The sequence below is a fragment of the Cotesia glomerata genome, linkage group LG4 (genome assembly GCF_020080835.1).
Source record: "Cotesia glomerata isolate CgM1 linkage group LG4, MPM_Cglom_v2.3, whole genome shotgun sequence".
Classification (NCBI taxonomy): domain Eukaryota; kingdom Metazoa; phylum Arthropoda; class Insecta; order Hymenoptera; family Braconidae; genus Cotesia; species Cotesia glomerata.
Window position 1 is genome coordinate 20,056,216 of NC_058161.1, and position 27,943 is coordinate 20,084,158.

A 27,943-nucleotide genomic window follows, 5' to 3' on the forward strand; every position below is an offset into this window, starting at 1 on the left:
GGTTGCTAGTTTATAATCATTCAATTACCAATAAACTATTTCGGTTGATAAAAATTAATCTTACATCTCGGTAAATATCCAGCCCGTTAGTTCCATAAGTTCCGTCTCTTGAAAACTAATGAATGCTAAGATCTATTGGACCCGGAGAATTCCATTATGATTCCCAAGATCGTGGAGGACGTGCGAAAGACAGAAGATAAAAGAAATCGTAAGAATGAGTGGGTGATAATGGTGATGCGTAGAGGGTGAAATGGGATGTAGGATGTGGGGGTGTAGAAAGAGGGTAAAATCACCGAGGAAGAGATATAGAAAGGGAAGTTAAGTCACTCTCTACTGACTTTATGAAAGTAGTGGGAGTGGGAAATGCTCGACCATGCGCTTTGCCAGTTGGGAACATATTGTAAACGTTAAATTGAAAGAGGAACTCGAGAAGAACTTGAGAGACGTGGCCAGTTGGAGCTGTTGCCAGAGATCGGCCTGGTGTGCCGGCGATAACACCAACCCTCACTAGGATGCGACCACCGTGGATCTACTTTCATTCGGCCATAAGGATTCCACGGGTGATCATCCGCGTTTACAAATTTACCTCAAGGAATCTAGAGGACTAGCCGGAAATTTTTATTCCTAAAAAGTTGCTTTATTTTTGGTAAGTTTTTTTAATTTTTCATTTATAATATATAATATTTTTTTAATAATTATTTTTATTTTTAATTTTTTTTTTTTTATTGAAAAATATTTTTTTTATTAATTAAAATAAAAATTTAGAATTTTTTTTCCAGCTATGTTAATTTATTATTTTTTTTTTTTATTGAAAAATATTTTTTTTATTAATTAAAATAAAAATTTAGAATTTTTTTTTCCAGGCATGTTAATTTAATAAATTTAGATTAATTATTATTCAATTAAAAAAATTTTATTTTACTTTTTTAAAGTTTTATTTATTATTAAAGAATTAATTTTTTTGTTTAATTAACATTTTTATTCATTTATTAATATTAAGATAAAAATTTTTTAGAGTACAGAGAATAATTGAAGCTTACTTTTTAAAACTTGCAACAAGATTTACAGAAAAAATAATATTGAATCAATAAAAAAAGAATTGTAATTATAAATTTTTATTTCTTCTTAACTTAGAAATTTAAATTGCGCGCGCTTTAATCTAACACTGTAAAAATAAATTTTTAAATGTTAAATTATAAAAGTGAAGATATTAAGGAGATCCACGTGAAGTAGTAAAATTTTTAAAATTTGTAAATTCAATCTACGTAGCCTAGTAATTAGTAAAAAATTAAAAAACAGTAGGTTTCCGGGATATTTAATCAAATAATTAGCTTTTAAAATTAACCCTCACGTTTTTGAAAATGCCGCAAAGATTCGATATTTATACGATATAAATGCTATATTTTTACCGTAATACTTCAGCTATTTTAGCCAGTTTTTTTGCCGAATTATTACGAAAAAATTACGAACTAAATTCAGAATATTTACGGCAATACAATAGAAAAATTACGGTATATTAACAGCATTTAAACCGTAAATGTACCGCATATTTACTGTATATCTGCGGCACTATTGCAGCAAAAAACCGGAAAAGAAGATCCCTACTTTCTATTACCGGTAAAATACCAAAAATATGCTGCTTTATTACTATTTTTCAATAGCTAAAATTTTTTTTTATAATATTATAAATTATCATGAATAATTTTTAAGAGGTTAATAAATTAATTTCTCTTTTATTGATATTATTATCATTTTTTTAGTCCAGACCGGGATTCGAACCCGGATCATTTATTTACGCGCCGAAGGCTCTACCAGTTGAGCTATCAGAGACACTATCCGTAACTATTTACTAAGTCACCTAATAAGACCCACCGAGTAATAAACACCACCGTCCATCTTACGGTAGAAAGCATTATATCTTTAATTATATCAGTATAAGCGCGGCAAAATTGCAGTATATCTTCGGTATTTTTACCGTAGAAATACCATTTTATTATTGTAAAATGATAGTAATATTATAGTTAATACATAGATTTTTACGGTAAAAGTTCTAGAGTTTTACGGTAATTTTATCGTATTATTTCTGAACTTTGCAACAAAAGTACGGTAGAAATGCTGTATAACTATAGTAATAAAAACTGGCCAAAATAACCACAGAAATACCGTATTATTTCAGAATTATAACGGTAAATTTATGGTAAACGCATTAATACCGAAAATTTACGGTATTTCAAAAACCGCGAGGGTTGTAATTTTTATATGTAAAATGGAGATTCTACCAGCCGTGTATTTGGTTAAGAATTTAATGCAATTAACGATTTAAAAAAAAATTTATTTTCATTGAATTTGATCGAAAAAATAATAAGCTAAAGATTAAAACAATAAAAAAAGTAGCTTTCTGAACGTATTACGGAGATATTTTATATTTTTTATGAAAAATCACTGGGAACTTGCGTTCTTTAAAGTCTTGTATTTGACTTGGCAACACCGCTTGCGCAGTTACCCAAAGCATAAGTAACCACAGTTTTTTAAATGCTAGAAGATCTTAGTCATTTTAGTTAGACAGTAAACATAAATAAATTTTAAGGTTAGGGACACTCTTTTTGTGTTGTCAAGTGTATACCGGTAATTCAGAGTGCTATATTTTTTATCCGAACAAAAACAGTTTCACTGTAAAATATCGCGCCAAGTCCACGTTCATAAGACTTTTAAGAAAAAAAAATTTTTTTTTCTTTACAAAAAGATATAAAATCAAAATATTAAAAAATCCAAGTAACCGATATGATTGTATATAATTTTCGGAAATTAAAAAACATTTTGTTGTAAATTTAAAAATTAAATAAATAATTTTGGAACGTATTTAGTGTGCGTGGTTGCAAAATATTTTACTTTTTATAAAATTCGTAAAATCTATCTACTAAGACTGAAAAAAAATTTGACATACACAATGACGCACACCAAGTACGTTCCAAAATTATTTCTTTAATTTTTAAATTTACAACAAAATGTTTTTTAATTTCCAAAAATTATATACAATCATATCGGTTACTTGGATTTTTTAATATTTTGATTTTATATCTTTTTGTAAAGAAAAAAAAATTTTTTTTTTTTAAAAGTCTTATGAACGTGGACTTGGTGCGATTTTTTACAGTGAAACTTTTTTTGTTCGGATTTTAGTATTTTTTGTAATTATTATAAAAATTGACAATTGGTATCAACTTACATCTCGCGTTGGCTGAATTTTTTATAACAAACTATCCTCTTGAAGCTACAGTTTATGTAGAAATAATTCCAGCGCACCCTGGCGGGTGTAGGTTCAAGCTGTGAAATATTTTTTTCTAACTGTAGTTTCCTATCTATAGAAGGATTACCATGGATTCTCGAATTATTTAGTCTGTGACATGTCACTTTCTCCATAAGAAAAAAGTCAGGATCTAAAAATCTGGGTCGCTATAGTTTGTGCCAGTGAATTTAATTAATTTTAAATAGAATTTATTATTTCAAAGACCATTATTAATTAATATTGGTAATATAACATATAACGTATTATTATAGAGTATCATTGAAGAAAAAAAAGGTCTGTAGAATGAATAAAATTTTGCAACCTGAAAATATCGCTCTGCTTATGGTAAACATACTCGGTAGTCTGGCGCTCCGTTTACAACGGATTTGAACGGAACTTGGCGCTAGATTCTACCGAATCTGTGGATTAGTCAATTAAATGTTAATAATTATTTAATTAGTAAATTTGTTCGGAAATTTCCCAAAAAATGTTCTTAATTAATTTAAAAATTAATTTTAATATAACAAAAGTATTTCTACGAATTTTTTATAGACATTCTTTTTACAGTAGGAGAGTACTTGGATCTCCTTAAGGAGGTTCGAGCGAATCTAATGTAAAAAATAATTTCCAACTTTGAGCTTTGAATTTAAGTATGCGTATAAATAAATAGGTAATTTATCTAATCCCAAAATTTAAAAAAGATTCACCGTTTAGTTATTTAGATATTAAATTTTAAAAATCACATATTTTATCTCCTTATACACGGGCTCTAATGGCGGACAAACGTTTTGTCGAGACTTTAATTATTTTTTTCAATATTAACCTCCCAACTTTAACGGATAAAAAACTATACACAAGAAACTTAGATTATTGCAAAATATAAAAACAATTTAATAATAATACATTACCGATATAATTTTTGAAATATTTAAAGTCAAATTTTATGTTTGTAACTGGTTTATCGTCAGCCATTTATTCGAATAAAGATTTGACAACATCGCGTCAACAGCTGAGAAAAAACAAAAGGATAGAAATATAGTTACAGAGAGAGAAATGTTTAACTCACACACTCATCCACATCTCAGGTTATGGGTATAATCAAGCTTACTATTGCCAAATCTGTTTATTTATTCCGGCAAGTAATAAATACCAAAGTCATTTTATTACTTTACTTTATTGAATAAGTAAAAGTCATCAATTACTAAATTGTTTAAATTATTTCAAATTAAAATAAAAAATTTTTACGAATATTGGAAAAACCAAAATTAAAAAAAAATTCTAACATTATTTTGACTCATTAGTTACGCTCGAACTTCTTTAACAAACAATTATAATTTTTTTGCCGTCTATAATTGTATAATTTATTTTCAGTGTTTTTAAAAATTCATTCTTAATACTGAGAGAAAAAAATGTTTCTTAAAAAAAAAAGCGAGGAAATAAAATTATTTTAAATTAATTTCTTGTCCCAACAATTTCTTTTTTTTTTTTTTTAAAGAAATTTCTCTCAGTACACCCTCTTTAATTTCCTCTTGTCACAGCCAGAAAACACTTTGATAAGTCTTTATACAATATGAACATATATGTATGAATATATATGCATGAATGTATGCATATAGGGGTTAAAGTAACTTTGTACAAGTTTCCGGAACAATTGAAAACAGAAAGATAAAGTTGAGACCGCTTAGTAAAGTTAATATTTAATAGAGTGATCGGTAATGACATTATAAAGCAATCTGCATAACCTGGCACTCTGTTACTGAGTCTAGGCTACTTGTAATTACTGGCGATAACGTTATTACCAGAGAGTTGAGATAGTAAAATAGATTAATTGACACCATTTTATCAAGCTTATTTTAAATATCTAAAGCTATAGTTATAATTTATAATCTATCATCAATTACTTTTTCATTAAAATTTCTCCTTTAGTCAATACTAAGAATTTCTTCAAAATATTGCACGCCTCATAACGCGAAGCGGTTGAGGTAGCGCTTTACTCCCGACACAACGTCAAGGTCGAGCAATTTTGTGATCTTAAAATGCCTCTATCACAAGCATATTGCACTTATACAATAATATGAGTAGACGTACCTCGAGAAAACACTTTAATTAATCCATCTTATAGTTTATAAAAATAATTAAATGTTGGTACTTTTAAATAAAAACGGTTAGAAAAAAATTTTACGTGGACGTTCGGATGCCTGTACGCTGATTTAGTATGCAAACACGATAACTCCCGAACAAAATAGATGTATCGAGACTGGGCTTTTTTTATTAGTTCCACAATTCGATTATCTGCTGCCGTATTTAATATCAGTAGCCTAGTTTACGTAGTTTTTTTTTTAAATGAATTTTTATTGAAATTCACAATGATACACACGTACAAAAACAAAATAACTTTTCTTATTTCTCTCACGTGAAAACTATGGCGCCACTTAATCAAGTTAAAATGAGATCAACTAATCATATCACTAGATTTTTTTACGCGCGCACATTTGACAAGAAAATTCGGCGCCAATAATTAAAAAAAAATTATAAAATACTCTGTAAAAAATTAATTACTTTTTTTTCTTTTAAAAATCAATTATACTAATTATATTAATTTATTTTTTTCTTAAAAGGCGTGCACTATTGGAGTTACCAAATTTTTGGTACAATATACTAGTATAGAAGCAAAATTGATGCACATTGATATTGATGAGTTCTATGCGGTTGATTGGTTAATTGGGGGTGTGACATTGCGTGATAAAAGCCGTGAAATTTAAGATACGCTCAAAATAGGTGAACGTATCGAAGAAGAAAGAGATGAGTGAAATGAAAGCGTTTTCCGCAGTGGATAATGTAATTGACGAAGTAACTCGTTTAAAGTGCAATATCGCGCGACAAAGTGGCGAGACGGGTACCCAAATGGATGGGCGAGAAAGAACCAAGAGGAAAGTATCCCAACCACCCGTCAACACTGTTGCTTTGCTAATAAATTCGTGCATGTAGTCATGGATACATTATAATTATTTATTTTTTTAAATATTATGAGACTTCCATGACTTGTGAAATATAAATAAATAAAATTTTGCTTTGTTAATTAATGACTTTTGTTAAATTGCACTGTACTTTCTTAAATATTGTCGTTTTTAAAGATATAAGCTCGTCTCGATGTTACACTCATCAAGAGCTTTCATTTGAGTACCCACATGCATTTTTGTAATATTTTTCATATATACATTTATATAATATATATAAATATATAAATATATATAAATATATATAATGTATATAAATATATATAATATATATTATATATATTACATATATAATATATATAATATATATAATATATGTAATATATATAATATATATAAATATATATAATATATATAAATATATATAATATATATAAATATATAAAATATATGAAAAATTGATGAGGGTACTCAAATGAAAGGTCTTGATGAGTGTAACATCGGGATGAGCTTATATCTTTAAAAATGTCATTAGTTGATAAGATAGCAATGTCAGTTATTAATTATCGACATTTTCAAAGATATAAGCTCATCCTGATGTTACACTCATCAAGAGCTTTCATTTGAGTACCCACATGCATTTTTGTAATATTTTTCATATATACATATATATAATATATATAAATATATAACATATATGAAAAATTGATGTGGGTACTCAAATGAAAGGTCTTGATGAGTGTAACATCGGGATGAGCTTATATCTTTAAAAATATCATTAGTTGATAAGATAGCAATGTCAGTTATTAATTATTGACATTTTCAAAGATATAAGCTCATCCTGATGTTACACTCATCAAGAGCTTTCATTTGAGTACTCACATGCATTTTTGATATATTTTTCATATATAAATATATATAATGTATATAAATATATGAGAAATTGCTGTGGGTACTCAAATGAAAGGTCTTGATGGGTGTAACATCGGGGTAAGCTTATATCCTTAAAAATGATAATAGTTCAGAAGATACAAGAGTATTTCTTAATTATGTAATATATATTTTCAAGATATAAGCTCATCCCGATGTTACACTTATCAAGAGCTTTCATTTGAGTACCCACATGCATTTTTGATATATTTTTCATATATACATATATATATAATATATGTAAATATATGAAAAATTGATGTGGGTACTCAAATGAAAGGTCTTGATGAGTATAACATCGGGATGAGCTTATCTCTTTAAAAATGTCAATAGTTCACAAGATACAAGGTCATTTCTTAATTATGCAATATATATAATATATATTTTAAAGAGATAAGCTCATCCCGATGTTACACTCATCAAGAGCTTCCATTTGAGTGCCCACATGCATTTATAATATATTTTTAAGCTATTTTAAATAAATCTAAGGCCTCATGACCAGATAGGCTACATATATGACGCATATATAAAAATTTTTTTCACGTATGGCTAAACAAAACACAAAAATAATGACAAGAATTGTCAACAATAGAACGTATATCCTTAATTTAGTGACTCGACACCGTAATGCAGAATTTAATTAATTTAAAACTCAAGGCAGTAGTTTCTCAAAAGCAAAGAGCTCCAATTAGTGTTATCAAATTTACAGTTGCTCCTTCATTGAGTATATTTACGGATCCTCGCTATCACAGATCCTGTGATCAAACTTGTAGAATCGTCAATTAAGAAACTCTCGTACTTGTAAGTAAGGAAGGAAGACGATGAAAATTATACTTGCTCATATCACAGACTTTGATCTGATTATAACCGATTTTTTAATGCGGAATAGAAACATCGACTGAATCAATTTCTGTTTGTTAAGACCAACTGTTGCTTATATCCTCTCAACAAGTTTCTGTGCTACGCTTCAGAAAATAAGGAAATTATTTTTCGCTTCTCGGGTAAAACTAAATTTGATTTCAAAATTTAATTTTAATTTATTTAATAAATATTTAGTCTTCCTTAATATTTTCTTGGACTTAGAAAATTTATCTCAAGTCAAAAATTATTTTTGTTCACGCATGTGCGTTATAATGATTATAGTTGATGCTCAGTTAAGTAATAATTTTAAAACGTGTTAATAAATAACAGTCGATTACATTTTAAAACATGTAAATAAATAACATAATTTTTAAACTGTAATAAATAACAGTCGATTTATAATAAGTACACGGAAAAAAGTAAACTGTAATAAGTAATAGTCGAGTTGTAATATTACTATGTAATATTTATCATTTAAACGCTACAATTTATTGTTTACACGCTAAAAAATACTATTTCAAACAGTAATATTCGCTATGTGAAAGTCGAAAATGTTAAAGTATAATAATTAAGAACTTTGACTTTGATATTTATCATTTCGTACGTAAAAAATCGTATGATATGTAAAAAATATAAACCACAGTTAGTAAATTTCTATACAAGCAACGTCAATATTTACAAAGCAAAATGGTAAGTTTTAAACGCAACGCTAAAAATCAAACTGTAATTATTGATGTTCTTGGACGGGTAAAATATACATTTTAAAAGTAGAATTTTTACTGTTTCAAACGTTAAATTCTCTGAGTGTGGGACCTTCCCCTTCTCCTCATTTGTAAAGTTAATGCTCTTGCAGAGCAGTAAATTAGTATGTACTATCTTTTTCGCCAATGCACATGACTTTTTCTTTATTCACGGCCGAAAGCACGTACTTGCTACTTCTGTTGGGAATCAGAAAGACCGACATTTATGCTTTGGTAGGGGCGCGCATGCGCGCTGCTCTAGTGCGCTGGAAGAAACTAGTTGTGCACTGAATTGATGTACGAGGCAGCGAAAAAAGTATTCACCAGAGCTGACGCGGTTTATTGTGCACTCAGGCCTAACCTTAAAATTGCTTTTGTGGGTTCTTATGTCGTTGTGTGTTGAAATTTATAATCTAAAAATTATATCGCGTGAAAAATAATAAAATTTTAAAAAATGAATGCGTTATCATCATCAAAAGGAAATTTTAAGGAATTTCGATACGGTAGCTAATCTAATTATAAGAACAGATACGTTACCTAAAAAGTCTGCAGATAAATATTTATACAGAAAGAAAGGTTCACTTGAACCAAAAAATATTTTTCTTCCTAATTATTTTCTTGACACAAGAAATTTCACTTATTCCAACAAAATTAATTCCCTTGCTTCAAGAAATACGTGTCGTGATTCAAGACAATTTATTTGAATCAAGAAAATTTTCTTGTTTTGAGAAAATTTCTCTCTTGTTCCAAAAATTAAGTTCTTGACAGAAGTAAATTTTCTTGTCTTTGAGAAAATTTTTCTTTTGCTCCAAAAAATTAAATATCTTAATAATAAATTTTCATTAATATTTTTATTGACGAACATGTCAAATGGGAAGATCAAATAATATTGAATCATTTTTTTTCATTCATTATTAATAATTCTTATAGTTCATGTACTGGTAATAGTTGTGATGAAAAAAGAAAATATGCAATAATTAATTAAAAATAGTTGAAAAATTACTCGAAATAATTAAAATTCTGATAAAATTAATGATTTTAATGTATTTGAGTAATCAAAAATTAATAAAAATAAGACTATTCAATTGAATTAATTTAATTTTAAAAGTTACTATTATTTTTGTCTATTTAGATGAAGTCGATGCCCGCCCCTCGACCAGCCGCACTCGCTTCGCTCGTGCCGCAAATGTTGGGCGGGCATCGACAGCATACTAAGAACATTTAACTGTAACGTTAATTGATTTGTAAGTCAGCGTACTTTCGGCCGAAAATAAAGAAAAATAGTATACACCACACGGGCAGATGGTGTATACTCGGCTTCGCCTCGGGCATCATGGCGCACAGTGCAGGAATCTCAAACTTTCTGCCCTTGTAGTGTAATATACTATTTAACACGTGTTGGACAGCGCCGACAACAATTTTAATGAAAAAAATTTTTAAAATAAATATTAATAAGTTTACAAAATAAGATCATATATTTCATAACTGGTCTCTAAATTGATTGTAAAACGTGAAACTTCTCATTTCATTAAGGTACGCGATATATTGTAATTATAATTATAATTATGATTATTATGATTATTATAATTGTTATCATTATTACTATTAATAATATTTTGTTGAGATATTCCAAGTCATAGAAAGATTATAATCATCATCGCATAATAATTTTATTAATCAATATCACTGCACCAATGAAATAATCCTTCTGTGTAAAGAATAGTCTCTTTGTTTTATTTTTTATTTAAATTCAAAAAATAAATTATTGGTATTGTTTTTTATTATGATTAATATTATAAGTATAATTATTATTAATTAATTAATTTTTATATAATTATTGTCAGTAAATAGTTTTTACATATAAACGAAGATATTTAATATTTTCAACGTATACTCGGCACGAGACACTAACACTGTCAAGATAGCCAGTAATACGTGGTTAATCAAACTCCTGACAAAAAAGTTTCTCCAACGTTTGCATAGCGTTGCGGTTAGGTGATAGTCTCGCGTGCGTTAGGGGTACTAATTCGAATCTCGGATAGGGCAATATTTTTCTGAATTTGTTTTTAAGGCAAGCGTAAAACTTCATCAAAATGAATGAATGAGAAAATGTGATTGAAACCTTAGCCCTCCTCCAGCTCCTTTAAAAAACTCCAAAAAAAAAATATAAATGAAACAAAAAAAAAAAAAACGAAATAAAACAAGATAAAGACAAAATGAAAAAAAAAATTTTTATCAATAGTTTTTTTTTTATTGTTAATTTTTTTGTTGATCCCGATAGCAAATTTAATAAATTATATTCGAAAATAATATTTAAAACTATAAAATTTAAATAATCAGGGTTGTTATTTACTATTATTATTGTTAAAAATTACTTGGCGTGATATTATAAAATACATATTAAAATGGCGATTTTTACTGTTTGAAACTGTAAAATTTATAAAACCACTGTTGTTATTTACTATGGTCATAGTCACAAGTTACTCGGTATGATAGTATAGACTCCACATTGAAACGGCAATTTTTAGTGTTTGAAACTATAATTTTTCAACATGCGAGAGTTGTTATTTACTATAGTAACAGCTACTAATCACTTATTTTCGATATTAAATTGTAAATTGTGGCTTTTATACTTTCTACATTAAGTTTTGTAATATTTACATTTTTGCCACCCCGATGTCCGCTGTACAGTTTGAAACTGTAAAAAGTAACCGGAATCCGAGTGAATATTACAGTTTACTTTTTTCCGTGTAATGATCAACTGCTAAAAATTATCATTTCAAACAGTAAAATCGTGATTTTACTTTTCACTTTATAATATTTACAATTTAAACGTTACAATTTATTCTTTACATGAAAGAAAATATTATTTCAAACAGTAATATTCGCTATGTAAATGTCTAAAATGTTTAAGTATAATAATTAACAATTCAGACTTTGATATTTATTATTTGGTACCTAAAAAATGATCTTATGATATGTAAAAAGTATAAAATAAAATTAGTAAATTTCTTATACAAGCAACGTCAATATTTACAAAGTAAAATGGTAAATTTTAAACGCAACGTTAAAAATCAAACTGTAATTATTGACTTGCTTGGACTGGTAAAATGTATATTTTAAAAGTATAATTTTTACTGTTTGAAATGTTAAATTCTCCCAGAGTGAGACCCCCTTCTCTTTCATCTGAGTTCCCCTTCTCCTCATAATATCGACTATATATTGAAATGGCAATTTTTACTGTTTGAAACTGTAATTTTTCAAGATGAAAGAGTCGTTATTTACTATAGTGACAGCTACTAATCACTTATTTTCGATATTAAATTATAAATTGTGGCTTTTATACTTTGTACATTAAGTTCTGTAATATTTATATTTTTGCCACCCCGATGTCCGCTTTACTGTTTGAAACTATAAAAATTAACCGGAATCCGAGTGAATATTACAGTTTACTTTTTTTCCGGGTAGGACTAATACCTTGATGAATTTATTTTTTCTTAATTTTTCATTCGTTTTTTCACTTGAATAAATATTTGTTGATATAAATTGAGTTGTGGAGTGACAATTTCTATTACCTTTGCAATTTTTTTTCTTACTCTGACCTATAATTGATAATAAACCGAAAAAACAGGATACACCTTTATGACTTTAGAAACAATTTTTTCTTAAAACCAAAAGAGCGTATAACAAAAAAAAATTTTGTTTGATTTAAATTGATAAATTTATTTGAAGTAATTATTTAAATTTTTTATTTAAATTTAACAAAAATGACTAAAATTATAAAACAATAAATTTTCCTTATTTAGCAACGGGAATTTTAATATAATCAAGATCAACAATCAAATTGTCAATAGATTGTAAAGAGCTATTGAATTGGAGAGAGCACGCTCGATTGACGTCTGTGGTTTGCAACCGACAGATCTCAAGTTGAATCAAGTACTTCCATTTATTTGTTGTCCAATTACTAAAATAAACTCTAAATAATAATTCATTTTTACAATAAATTTATAAATTCACCGGCAATTTTATAAAAATAAAAAAAAATTTTCAAAAGTAATACTTTATCTTTTTTTTTCTAAGAGTTTCTAGCCATAAAAAAATTGTCACGTACAAACATTTCAACCACTTGAATCAAGAACAGCAAAGACTCAAGCGCAGTTAATAGAAAAATCATGTCACCCGCCATATCTACGGAAAATTATGACAAAACGTGACTATGCACCGTTATATGCTCGTTTTTTACTTCGTTGCGTAGACAAATCAAATTCTAAGGGTGTGTTTTATACCAAATACTTATTTTACACAAATAAATTTATTTATTTACGACTACTATATTCTGCAGAACCAAAAGGGCATATAAAAAATTTTTTTTTGCTCCAATCAATGTAAAAATGTTGAAAACATTCACATCTATGAAAGAAACGAAAAAAAAATATTTTTTAGTAAAAAAAAAAATTATTTTTATTTTAAGTTAAAACTCTTTTAAAAGGGGAATTACGTTTTTTTATCCTCTGAGAAAATTAATTAAGAGATTTATATAATATTTCTTTTATATAAAAAAAAAAAAAAAAAAGTATACACTGAATCGTGTCTTTTTACCCTCGGTGACTAATTTAATTGACTTCCGATGAAAGTTTTAACAAAAGAGCGACCTCAAATAAGAACTTTTTAAAATTGACACCATTTACTTGGTCAAAGTGTAAAAGAAGTACCGGAATAAAATTTACGGAAATAATTTTAAGAGTCTTCAAGTGGTTTCGACTTTACAATTTTTCACTTTTGTAAATTGCCACTCTCCACTTTACTTCAATTTTATAAATTTCAGTCTATTTAAAAAACTCGAAATCATCTATATTATTAAGGGAATAAAAAGAATTTTTTGTCTAAGATTGTCATATTATAAAATCGATTTTTTTAAGGCTGCATATTAAAATTCTCTACACGCAGAAAAAAATTTTGTTAAAATAACCCAAGATATGTTCTAGTAACAAATGCATTTGTTAACATAGGGATAACAAACCATATGTTAAAATAACAAAATTTAGGTTATAGCAAGTTATTGATATGTTATAACAACGAAACAATTTGGTTACTATAGTAAAATTTTTAAGTAGATTCGACAAAATAATTTAGTTAGTATAGCAAATTTTTTTGTTGAAACAGCAAAATTATTCTATTAAAATAACAAATAAATTTGTTACAGTACATTTTATAAGAATCTATAATTTAAAAGTATGTTATAATCAGCGATATCTGATTTGGAAAATATTTTAGCAACAAATTAGTTTTGTTATAGCAATAAAATAATTTCGTTAGGACAACAAATTGATTTGGTGATTTAACAGACTGGTTTGTTAGTACAACTTGAAACATTTTGTTAATGCTACTAATGGATTTGTTACTATAACTACACTTATTTGTTACCAGAACATATTTTTCAGTTATCCCGTCTTTTCTTATTTCAACAAAATCGTTTTTATGAGTGTAGATACATAATTAAGAAATGACCTCGTATCTTCTGAAATATTGACATTTTTAAAGGTATAAGCTCATCCCGATGTGATACTCATCAAGACCTTTCATTTGAGTACCCACATCAATTTTTCAAATATTTCATATACTTATATATATTATATAGGGTGTCCCAAAAGTATAACGCCATTGTAGCATCTGATGAAAAAATAATTCTAAGACGAAAAGTCCTTAGCCATTTTTCAATTAACCGCATAGATAATTAATTATTAATTAAAAATAACGTCTCTTTATTTGTTAGATATGAGCGCCAGTGTCCAGTAAAGTATGTGCCAAACAAAGACACAACTAACTGTATGACTAACTAGTTTCTATAGCTAACGTAGTCACACATATTTACCCCACACATTCACACGTGCAAGCGTCTTCGTTGGAACGCACTTGACTTGACACTAGCGCTTCTCTCTCTCTAACGCATAAAAGGACGTTATTTTAATTAATACTAATTATCTATGCGTCTGATTAAAAATGACTAAGGACTTCTCGCCTCAGAATTATTTTGTTTATCAGATGCTACAATGGCGTCCGTTACTTCTGGGACACCCTGTATATGTATATATATTATATATATGTATATATGAGAAATATATCAAAAATGCATGTGGGTACTTAAATGAAAGCTCTTGAAGAATGTAACATCAGGATGAGCTTATATCTTTAAAATAATATATTATATATATTACATTATTAAGAAATGACCTTGTATTTAGTAAACTATTGATATTTTTCAAGATATGTTCATCTCGATGTTATACTCATCAAGAGCTTTCATTCGAGTACCCACATGCATTTTTGATATATTTTTCATACATACATATATATGATATATATAAATATATGAAATATATGAAAAATTGATGTGGGCACTCAAATGGAAGCTCTTGATGAGTGTAACATCAGAATGAGCTTATATTATTAAAATATTTATTATATATATTACATAATTAAGAAATGACCTTGTATCTAGTGAACTATTGCCATTTTCAAAGATATAAGTTCATCCTGATATAATACTCATTACGACCTTTCATTTGAGTACCCACATCAATTTTTTATATATTTCATATATTTATATATATTATATATATATGCATAAATGAAAAATATATCAAAAATGCATGTGGACACTCAAATGAAAGCTCTCGATAAGTGTAACATCGGGATATTCTTATATCTTTAAAAATGTCAATATTTAAGAAAGTACAATGCAATTTAACAAAAATCATTATTTAATAAACCAAAATTTTATTTATTTATAGCTGCTAGTAAATTTTTTATCATTAATTTTACCTTTTTTGAACAATGAATTATCCACATTGATAATGGCAAGTACCCGCGGAAAAAAAGAAGATTAGTGGTAAGGGAAATCAATCAGAATTTCCTTGAGAACACAATCCCTTGGGTGCGAGCATTATTTTCATGGAAGAAACGAAAGTGGAAAAAAATAAAAAGTGTGTATAAAAGATAAAAAAAAAATACCGCTGCAGTTCTTTTACAACAGAGCTCTTCAATTCTTCGTCTCTTCTGAGTAATTATAAAGAGAATGACTGACGTTATTTATCGAGTACTTACGGCTTCGAGAGTCGATCCAGGAGATTACGTGACGTCTTGATATTTTTTTTCCGTCATTTGTTCCCGGAATTTCTACGATCTTTACAATCAATTTAGATCCTATTCTTAGAATTTAAACACAAATATACATTATTTTTCATTATTGAAAATAATTGTGATATTTAACATAGCAGTTAATTTTCATTAATATTTTTATTGACTAACATGTCAAATGGCAAGATCATATAATATTTCATCATTTTTTTTCATTCAATATGTATAATTGCACGGTAAAATAATATAAAATGGGTATTAAATATTCTCGAGAAAAATTTTCTCAAGGTGAGAAAATTTTTTTCTCAGCTGAAGGAGGTGGCGCTGCTTCCCTAAAGTATCTAAAAATCTTTATCAAATATAAAAATTTATTGTATCAAGTATTTATGATAAGAAAAAATGACTTGCACCAAGAATAGAATTTAAAGAAAAATTTCAACTTTGGCCAACACAACTTCGGTCTTCCTTTAGGTACCCGACAAATTTTCTTGAGCCAAGAATTTTGTTCTCCAGTCAAGAAATTTTTCTTTCTGTGTATAATTTATAATCCCTCGCGGTTTTTGAAATACCGTAAATTTTTTGGTATTAATGCGTTTACCATAAATTTACCGTTATAATTATGAAATAATACGGTATTTCTATGGTTATTTTGGCCAGTTTTTCTACTCTAGTTATACAGCATTTCTACCGTACTTTTGCTGCAAAGTTCAAAAATAATACAATAAAATTACCGTAAAACTCTAGAACTTTTACCGTAAAAAATCTATGTATTAACTATAATATTACTGTCATTTTACAATAATAAAATTGTATTTCTACGGTAAAAATACCGAAGATAGACTGCAATTTTGCCGCGTTTATACTGATATAATTAAAGATATAATGCTTTCTACCGTAAGATGGACGGTGGTATTTATTACTCGGTGGGTCTTATTAGGTGACTGAGAAAATAGTTACGGATAGTGTCTCTGATAGCTCAACTGGTAGAGCCTTTGGCGCGTAACTAAATGATCCGGGTTCGAATCCCGGTCTGGACTAAAAAAATGATAATAATATCAATAATAGAGAAATTAATTTATTAACCTCTTAAAAATTATTCATGATAATTTATAATATTATAAAAAAAATATTAAGCTTTTGAAAAATAGTGGTAAAGCAGCATATTTTTGGTATTTTACCGGTAATATAAAGTAGGGATCTTCTTTTCCGGTTTTTTGCTGCAATAGTGCCGCAGATATACAGTAAATATGCGGTACATTTATGGTTTAAATGCTGTTATACCGTAATTTTTCTATTGTATTGCCGTAAATATTCTGAATTTATTTCTTAATTTTTTCGTAATAATTCGGCAAAAAAACTGGCTAAAATAACTGAAGTATTACGGTAAAAATACAGCATTTATATCGTATAAATACCGAATCTTTGCGGCATTTCCAAAACCGTGAGGGATTTAATTTATTTTTAATTTAAATAATAGCTCTAAAAATGAATAAATTTTGAAGTTTTTAAGGTGCTGAGGAAGACAACGAAAAAATATATCAAGCATGATGGCCGGGGGAGCATGGAGCGGTTGGTTACAGCGGTGTCGAGAGTCCCGGAAGCTCGTCCTCGTTATCGTAGCCATTGCGCTTCTTCTAGACAACATGTTGCTTACTACTGTAGGTGAGTAATAAATAATTCACAATTCTTTTATTTAATTTAATACACCAATGAGTGACTTGAGGTGACCATATTTTATTCATAAATTCCTCTGCAGAAAATAAATTTTCGCTAATGGACTTTCGAATGCAAAAGATGAAACGGCGCATTCTGTCAAACAGCGTAATTTTATTATAAAGCTTTTAGACTCATTAGATTTTTAATGCTTTTGTAGTAAAAATTGTTTTTTCTATTTTATCTCGCCTTTAGTTCAGTCCTATCATACATTTTTTTTGAATAAATAAATTGTATAATTGATTTTTAAAAAGAAAAAAAAATAATTAATTTTTTACAGAGTATTTTATAATTTTTTTTTTAATTATTGGCGCCGAATTTTCTTGTCAAATGTGCGCGCGTAAAAAAATCTAGTGATATGATTAGTTGATCTCATTTTAACTTGATTAAGTGGCGCCATAGTTTTCTCGTGAGAGAAATAAGAAAAGTTATTTTGTTTTTGTACGTGTGTATCATTGTGAATTTAAATAAAAATTCATTTAAAAAAAAAAACTACGTAAACTAGGCTACTGATATTAAATACGGCAGCAGATAATCGAATTGTGGAACTAATAAAAAAAGCCCAGTCTCGATACATCTATTTTGTTCGGGAGTTATCGTGTTTGCATACTAAATCAGCGTACAGACATCCGAACGTCCAAGTAAAATTTTTTTCTAACCGTTTTTATTTAAAAGTACCAACATTTAATTATTTTTATAAACTATAAGATGGATTAATTAAAGTGTTTTCTCGAGGTACGTCTACTCATATTATTGTATAAGTGCAATATGCTTGTGATAGAGGCATTTTAAGATCATAAAATTGCTCGACCTTGACGTTGTGTCGGGAGTAAAGCGCTACCTCAACCGCTTCGCGTTATGAGGCGTGCAAAAATTTTTTTTCCTTCAAGTTAAATTTATAAGGGTGATTCTCTGTAAGGACGTCTTAAATCTGTACAAAATTGTCCGACCAAATTATTTTTGATTTTATTAGAAAAAAAATTAACAAGGGCTACAAAACTATCAGCTTAATCATAATAAATAAATAGCGAAATTAATTTTTGTTTTTTTGATATTTGTGTGTCTCGTGCCATATAACATCACAGGGGACTGTTTGTCAGGGGACTGTTTTTTTTTATCAAATTGAGAAAAATCAAGCAAACTATTTCAATGCATTCAACTTTTCAAGTTCTCAATGAATGTTTACATTAATTAGAATAATATTAAGACTTATGGATCGAATTTTATAAATAAATTATAAATAAAAATAGTTGCCAGGGGACTGAGTTTTGAATTGGCCCAGACACATATTTCCAGCACAAACGGTGCTTTGAAACTAAATAATATGCCGATAAAGCGCTAACAGCGCTATGGTTATTAATTCAAGGCTAGTTAGATCCTTATAAACCTTACAAAAGGTAAAATAACACGCTGAATTTTTTTATTTTGGCTTTGAACTTCTAGCAGGGGACTGTTCTTAAAATGCCTGGGACAAACTTTGGTTTAATGAATTTAATGAAACAAATTAATTTTCGGTACTTTTTATTGAAGAAGATTGTTAGTTAACTAACTAAGTTTATAAACATTATGGACCAAATTATATATTATGGACGAATAACTTAAATTTAATCTTAAAGTTTCAATTTTGGGAATGGGACAGCCCAGGGGACTGTTATTTCGGTGGTTTACCAATTTGTAGCAAAAAAACCAAAATTTATTTCATTTTAATTTTCAATGCTCCAAATAGAAATGTTTTTTTACTCTGGTAAAAAATTTTTTTCAGTAACAAAATAACAATTTTTCCAATAAAAAAATACCTGGGACAGCAAAAAACATCCTTACAGAGAATCACCCATAAATAAATGGATGAAATTTCTTAAATGTTAACATTCAACACCTGCTTGTTAAAAAAGCTAAATAATGTGTATATTATATCTTTAAGAGATCTTCCATAAATGCATGACCACTTATCGGAATTGGTAGCTATTTTTCCATGTACTGTATAGTGCCTCGGATAGATCTCATACACCATGAATGAGCAGCTATTGAATTAAAGATTGTACTAGGGGAAAAAAATACCGAGGGAATATCAATGCCGCAGAGTTAAAAGCTTGAACCAAAAGTGATTGACCGTATGTTTTATTTCTCAATATTTTTCCAGATATTTATATACGATTATCATGATATTTATGGCAACACAATCACCGTTTATTTATTGATACTCGGGTTCTTTTACCCGAGCCCGACAAGCCGGACCCTTTTCAATAAAAATAATAAAAATAAAAATAAAAGACTTTTTTCTCTTGTAAATTATTTCAGATTCCTTTTCTTTTTAGGTTTTACTTATTCGAGTAATAAAATTTGCAAGGTTCAATTGTTCGCGACTTAAAGGAAAATCTTACCTAATCCGAATGAATCTGTTCAATTTTATTGAAGAAATAATATCGATTGGTACATGAATTCTACGTAGCATAGAGTCTTAATAAAATAGTCAATTTTGTTCAGTTCCCAATAGAATAAAATTTGCTATTCGCTATACTAGTAATGTGATTTATTTATTTATGAGTGTTATTTAAATTTACATGAGCAATTTTCAGAAGTAAAAAATTTTCCTTTATTACGTTAAATAAATTTTTTTGGATAATATATCGAAACAATTAGACAAAAATAACGCGAATTTTTTTTTAGTATATGTTAGAGCACAAAATGGATTTTAAGAGAAGAGTTGACTGCTTGGAAAGTTTGAAGAATTAAATTAAGGGATTCAGAGTACTCTTGACCTAGTAATGTGAACAATTATAAGTTACAAGTGTTGTATATAAAGGAGCCGACTTTGATGGTTATAAAAATAAAAATACTTTGTGAGAAATGACTGAATTATTGCAGGATGATGCAAAGCATCATAGAGTGCTTTACGATCGAAAAATTTTGAGAAAATATTATTATTGCTAGCAATGTGGCAGTCACTACGTGACTGCCGTGACTTGTGAGCTGTACATAAATAAAATTTTGCGATATTAAATAATGACTTTTGTTAAATTGCACTGTACTTTCTTTAATATATATGTTTTTAAAGATATAAGCTCATCTCGATGTTATACTCATCAAGAGCTTTCATTTGAGTACCCACATGCATTTTTGATATATTTTTCATATATACATATATATCATATATTTTAAAGATATAAGCTCATCTTGATGTTATACTCATCAAGAGCTTTTATTTGAGTACCCACATGCATTTTTGATATATTTATCATATATATATATATATATATATATATATATATATATATATATATATATATATATATATATATATATAATGTATATAAATATATAAAATATATGAAAAATTGATGTGGGTACTTAAATGAAAGGTCTTAATTAGTGTAATGTCAGGATGAGCTTATATCTTTAATAATGTTAATAGTTCACAAGATACAAGGTCATTTCTTAATTAATGATAATTAATTTAGCATTTATTTAATAATTTAAAAAAATTTATAACAAACAAATGGCAAAAAAAATTTTTGAAAATGAAAAAATGCAATTTTTTAAAAACAATTTGTTTTTTTAATTTAATAGAATATTAAATTTTGATATATTTTTCATATATACATATATATATAATATATATATAAATATATGAAAAATTGATGTGGGTACTCAAATGATGGGTCTTGATGAGTATAACATCAAGATGAGCCTATTTCTTCAAAAATGTCAATAGTTCACAAGATACAAGGTCATTTCTTAATTATGTACCTAGAAATAGAGCATTTTTGACGGCAGCCTAAATACTTATCATAATAAATAATCTTTTATTAATAATAATTATTATTATCATAATAATTACTCTCTTAATAATGTATATGATACTCTTGTAAGTTTCGAAACTTTTCTAAACGAAAATTAGAAGTTGAATTATCTAAAACAATGTTGAAATTTAGTTCAAATTAGAGTGTTTCTTCGGCTTCTTTCGGATTTACCACATGATTAACTCCTTTGGTAACTGAGAGTTTAGAAAAATTCTAACCTGACATTTAAAAAAAAATAATGTTGTTGGTATTTTGGACGACTGATGATAGGAATCATCAGAGAGTGGTTTACGATCGAACAAATTTTTTTCGCCCCATATTTCGGCAACTATTTTTACTATTATACCCTTGTTAGTTAATGGAATCAAGATATTTAGCATACTATTGTCTCGATTATTTAATGGAGATTAATCTCATACTTTTAAAAAATTTATTTAGTGCAATAGAAACGGAAAAAAACATCAAAATAGTTTGAAAAATTTTTCCGTCCGTCAAGTATGAACCTTGTAAACACTGTAGCTTGCCAAAAAATCCATTAATTCAGTCAAATGTTTTTTTTTTTAATTCTTTGAAAGAATTGCAGGCCCCCTACCGCGGATGGCTATGTAACTCAGTGTCGTTTAATTGCAATTAATAAAATAAAAAAACCAAAAGACTGTATATCTTTATATTTTTCAGTGCCAATAATTCCGGAATTTCTTTACGACATCAAACACCCGAATAATACACTAAGTCAGCACTTAGATGGGCCTCATTATACGACTCGGCCAATGACAATTGCCAGTATCATAAGCACACCCATCCCTCCAACTAAATGTACCTGTCCCCAAGTGAATGCTTCAAATAATGGACAACTTGAATTTCTTCAAGCAACTACCGGCGCTCCGGTTTCTATTGTTAATGGTTAGTCATTTTTCTTTTTAAGTTAATATATCTTACTCTCATTCTTTGATTAATAAAAATTCTAATTTAAATTTATTAGCTATTTATTTTTAATTCATGAAGCTGACGTTTTCCAAGTAGTGTACTGAGAGGATAGAAAATATTTATAACTTGATATTACGTAATTGTTATTTTTCTTGTATAATAATACAGGTTCTACTATTATGGTGCCGATAAACACAACTTCCTTAGAAGATGTAGAGAAATCTCAGAGACATAAAGAGTTATTGGAGGAAACAGTGGCCGTGGGGATAATGTTCGCTTCGAAAGCTTTTGTTCAGTTACTTGCCAATCCTATTGTAGGACCTTTAACTCACAAGTATTTATTCATTTAGTTTTTATGTATAAAAATGCATGATTTCATTTTTCAAAAAAGAAAAAAAATAATTTAATTAAAAAATCTTGCAGAATCGGATACAGTGTTCCAATGTTTGCTGGATTTGTCATAATGTTCGTCTCAACTTTGATATTCGCATTTGGTAGAAGCTATAGTGTACTTTTCATAGCTCGGGCTTTACAGGGTATTGGTTCCTCCTGCTCAACTGTTTCTGGTACGTATTTTCACACAGAGAACAGTTTATTTAAATTGAATGAGTTTATTATAAATAAATCTGTTGTTTAAAAATCACCTAATACTTATTTTACACCATTAAATTTATTTGCGGCAAAGATATGGTTCCAGTCTATTTATTTTAATTAAATAGTTAATTGTTTATAGTTAAAAAATCTTTCTTTAATACTTTAAAATCATATATTTCAGTAAAATCACATTTTTTAACTATAAACAAATGTGATATTTTAATTTTGGTAAAGAAATCATGCTTTGTAATATAGTAAATAATATCTGAGATATTTTTAGGGTCATCAAAGAAATAAGGAGCACTTTATTTATTTAATTTCTATTAGGGTAATTTATAATAAACTAAAATAATTAGCCAACAGTTGGATTTTTATAGTTTTTTTCCATTATTAAATTCATTTTAAATTTATCTACACTGTAAAAAAAACGGTGTTAAAATGAGTCCATTTTAACACCGCTATGTAACACCTGTAAATTAACACCGGTGTAGCGGTGCTCTTTTGCGGTGTTAAAAATCCGGTGTAATACCGGTGTAACAGTAGAATAAATTTACACCATATCGGAGTATGAATATTACATGATCCATAAAACAAAATTAAGATTCAATATTTACCAAAATAAGATAAGTAACATTTATTTAAGAATTTTCAATTTATTAAATTACGCAGAAATCGATTTAATGAATGTTATACAACAAGTTAAATAATATTTACAATATTATATGTTTAGGAGCAATATAATAATTATTTTTATCGTAACCATGATGTTTCTCACAATATAATGGATGCTTTAAACATGAAAAAACTACAGCTGTGAAAAAATATATTATCTCTATGAAAATCATTTAAAAAACGTTCAAAATTGTCGTAAAATCATTCTAAAAATATTTCAAATTTGTTCCAAAAACACTCTAAAACTGTCTAAGAAATGTTCCAAAATTGTCTCAAAAATTTCCGAAAAATGTCTCAAAAGTATTCAAAATTTGTTCTCAAATAGTTAAAAAAATGTTTTAAGAATATTCAAAAAAGGTTCTACGTAAAATTTAAGGAAAGTTATGAAATAATTACTAAAATGCACTATTTTGAAGTTTCCGATTATTTATATGATCTCCTAAAATTGTCCTTTAATAATGGTGTTAAAGTAACACGGATCGAAAATTAACACCGAGAGAATTTCACACCATTTTTTCACGCTACACAGCCGTGTAAAGTGCTCCGGGTCCATTTTTACATCAAAATTTTTTACAGTGTATTTATTTTAATCAAAAATTTTTATCTACTTAATATTTTATTATTTTAAACTTTATCTATTAAATACTAACTTTTTTTGATTATTTATTTTCAATTATTCAACATAAAAAGTTTAATTATAAAAATTGTGTTAGTTCAAATATTATCAACACCGGAAAATTTATAACACCGAAAAAAAATATTTACACCGCGAACGGTGTTACTGCTACACCAATTTCGGTGTTGAATTTAACACCGGAATTTTTAACACCGTACACCGCATGGACTCACACCGGTTTTTTTTTTACAGTGTATGTATATTAAATTAGTGAATTATGTTAGGCTTTGGATAAAGGCATTAAAATTAGGATAACTCAAATAGCAAAAGTACCCACTCAAACGTCTTATCATTTATTTCAAAGGAGATTTGTTAACTATTAAGAAATGTTACTTTAATAAAATAAACAGGCGAATTAAATGATATAAACCAAAACAAAATAGATTTGGTTAAAAGTAATCCATATTTAAATAAACCAAATTTTTTAATATTAAATCCGTATTTTTAATAAATCTACGAATTTAAATCAGGCATGGGAATGTTGGCCGAGAGATACCAAGATGACAAAGAGCGGGGTAATGCAATGGGTATTGCACTTGGAGGATTAGCTCTGGGAGTGCTGATTGGTCCTCCGTTCGGGGGATTGATGTACGAGTTTGTTGGCAAATCAGCGCCATTCCTTGCGTTGTCGGTGCTGGCCCTAGGTGACGGACGTAAGTACCAAACTACTTAATTAAACATACTTACAGTAGTTACAAATGGTGTTGCAATACCAATTGTTCCAGTGCTCCAGCTGCTGATGCTTCAACCAACGGTTGTCTACACGGAAACTGCTTCTCCATCGTTGAAGGCCTTGGTAACGGATCCTTACATCATTGTTGCAGCAGGTAATTAATTAGTCCAACTCACAATGAAGTTCCACCTTTTGCGTTGAATCAAAATAACTTGGGCTTGAAATTTAGGAGCCATCACATTTGCAAACATGGGAATCGCAATGCTAGAACCGAGCTTACCGATCTGGATGATGGACACAATGGGTGCTAGTAGATGGAAACAAGGTGCTACATTCCTTCCGGCTAGTATCAGCTACCTCATAGGCACAAATCTATTCGGACCGCTTGGTCATCGGATGGGAAGATGGCTTGCTTCTTTGGTTGGATTAATTGTTATAGGTTTTTGTCTGATGTGTGTAAGTATTATTTTTCCGAGACTTAATCTGATAAGTAATTAATAATTAATAATTAGTAATTAATAATTATTAATTACTAATTGCTAATTAATAATTACTAATTAATAATTACTAATTAATAATTACTATTTAATAATTACTATTTAATAATTACTATTTAATAATTACTAATTAATAATTACTAATTAATAATTACTAATTAATAATTACTAGTTAATAATTACTAGTTAATAATTACTAATTAATAATTACTAATTAATAATTACTAATTAATAATTAATTGTTAATAATTAATTATTAATAATTAATTATTAATAATACTAGTTAATAATTACGAATTAATAAATAATAATTACTAACTAAGAATTAATAATTAATAATTAAAAATTAATAATCAGTAATTATTAATTATGCACTGAGAGAAAAATTAAGAGAAAAGCTAATCACATGCGTTTGATGGTTTAGATACCTCTGGCGACGAATATCAACCACTTGATAATGCCAAATGCTGGACTAGGATTTGCAATCGGTATGGTGGACAGCTCTATGATGCCAGAGTTAGGATACCTTGTTGATATAAGACACACGGCTGTTTACGGCAGCGTCTATGCGATTGGAGATGTTGCGTTTTGCTTAGGTTATGTTGTTGGTACGCATTAGGTTTAAAATTCGCAAGTTCAATTAAACCTAAAGTTTTTTTCATGTTTTTGGGCGTAATTGCAGGTCCTGCTTTGAGTGGAACGTTAGTTAACACTATTGGTTTTGAATGGATGCTCTTTGGAACCGCAATGTTATGCTTTATGTATGCTCCACTGATGTATTTTTTGAAATCTCCGCCAACCAAAGAAGAAAAAAAGGTAATTTAATTATTTTATTCTAATAAAGAATTATTTGGAAATAACAAAATTTAAATATGCTCAAAATTATGTTTACAGTCTCTGATCATCGGTGAAAAATCATCAGTTCGATATGTGTCTTATGAAAACGAAGAAGAAGAATAATAGAAATGTTGGTAAACAGTTATCAATTTTTTTTTATCTATTCAAGGAGTTATAATTTACGCTAAATTACATCTAGTCACCAAATATTGTTATATAATTGAAAAAAAATTTTTTTTTCTCATTTACAGTAAAGTAGAATCAGCGGATCTAGTTTTTTACGGATAAATATTTTAGATAAAAAGTTTCAAAGCTTATTTTCTAAACGAAAATTAAACGTTAAATTATCTAAAACAATGTTGAAATTTAGTTAAAATTAGAGTGTTTCCACGAACTACGTGCGAGTCCTTCTAATAAATTTTATCTCGGGTTTCTTCGGCTTCTTTCGGATTTACCACATGATTAACTCCTTTGGTAACTGAGAGTTTAGAAAAATTCTAACCTGATATTTAAAAAAAAAAAATGTTGTTGGCATTTTGGACGACTGATGATAAGAAGCATCAGAGAGTGGTTTACGATCGAACAAATTTTTTTCGCCCCATATTTCGGCAACTATTTTTATTATTATACCCTTGTTAGTTAACGGAATCAAGATATTTAGCATACTATTGTCTCGATTATTTAATGGAGATTAATTGCATACTTTCAAAAAATTTATTTAGTGCAATAGAAACGGAAAAAAACATCAAAATAGTTTAAAAAATTTTCCCGTCCGTCAAGTATGAACCTTGTAAACACTGTAGCTTGCCAAAAAATTCATTAATTCAGTCAAATGTTTTTTTTTTTAATTCTTTGAAGGAATTGCAGGCCCCCTACCGCGGATGGCTATGTAACTCAGTGTCGTTTAATTGCAATTAATAAAATAAAAAATTATATCCGCTGTATCTCATAAATTTCTTCAGTTGATTTTGGAAAATAGAAACAACCAGATGATTTATCTTAACAAAATATGCACAATGCATTTTGTGAGCTACGTGTACCGTCTGTAATATACAAATTTACTTTTGAAAGTATAATATATTATATATTATATATATTTACAAAAAAACAAAAAATCATTAACGTGAAAGAAGATGAGACTTTATTTTTCAGCTTTAATTTTGAAAACTAAACAATAATTAATAACAATTAATAATAATTATATCTTACCTAATTTTTTAAGTCAACATTTGCATTAAAGATGGCGTGAAAAGACACTTGAGCCTTAAAATGGTACTTAAAGAACACTATAACCTAGTATTAAACCTCATTATTATTAAAAGTAGTTAAATTTTCTCTTTTTTAAACAAAAATTATATTTATAAATTAAATTATTATCAGAGAAACTGCCTAGTTAAGATTCTCTGAATGGCTGCAGAGAAACTGAGCTTAAGCGGCTAGGTTATTTTTAAAAGTTTCTCAATTTTCGGACTTAAATTATCCATTTGCGCATTAACAAATTTTGAAATGGAGGTTAGGAGCCTCGAAGGAAATAAAACTACTTTTTTTGATGATGAGAATCAAGGATATTGTCAGAAGGTTCAAGTGTAAATGGAGTATTTATTGCCAGGTGTTTGTCAAAGTGCCAAAAGTTTAATGATAAGTCA

General features: G+C 28.1%; 1 protein-coding gene across 1 annotated transcript; it reads left to right on the forward strand.

The window, feature by feature from the left end:
- The first annotated feature begins 419 nt into the window (after window positions 1–419).
- LOC123263830 (synaptic vesicular amine transporter) lies at window positions 420–26,878 on the forward strand. Its single transcript, XM_044726859.1, has 11 exons — window positions 420–646; window positions 17,411–17,570; window positions 22,100–22,324; window positions 22,517–22,682; window positions 22,772–22,914; window positions 24,761–24,943; window positions 25,016–25,117; window positions 25,193–25,419; window positions 25,885–26,068; window positions 26,143–26,276; window positions 26,355–26,878. Exons 2-11 carry the CDS (start codon window positions 17,453–17,455, stop codon window positions 26,418–26,420), a joined length of 1,548 nt encoding a protein of 515 aa, XP_044582794.1. The 5' UTR covers window positions 420–646; window positions 17,411–17,452; the 3' UTR covers window positions 26,421–26,878.
- The last annotated feature ends 1,065 nt before the right edge of the window (window positions 26,879–27,943 follow it).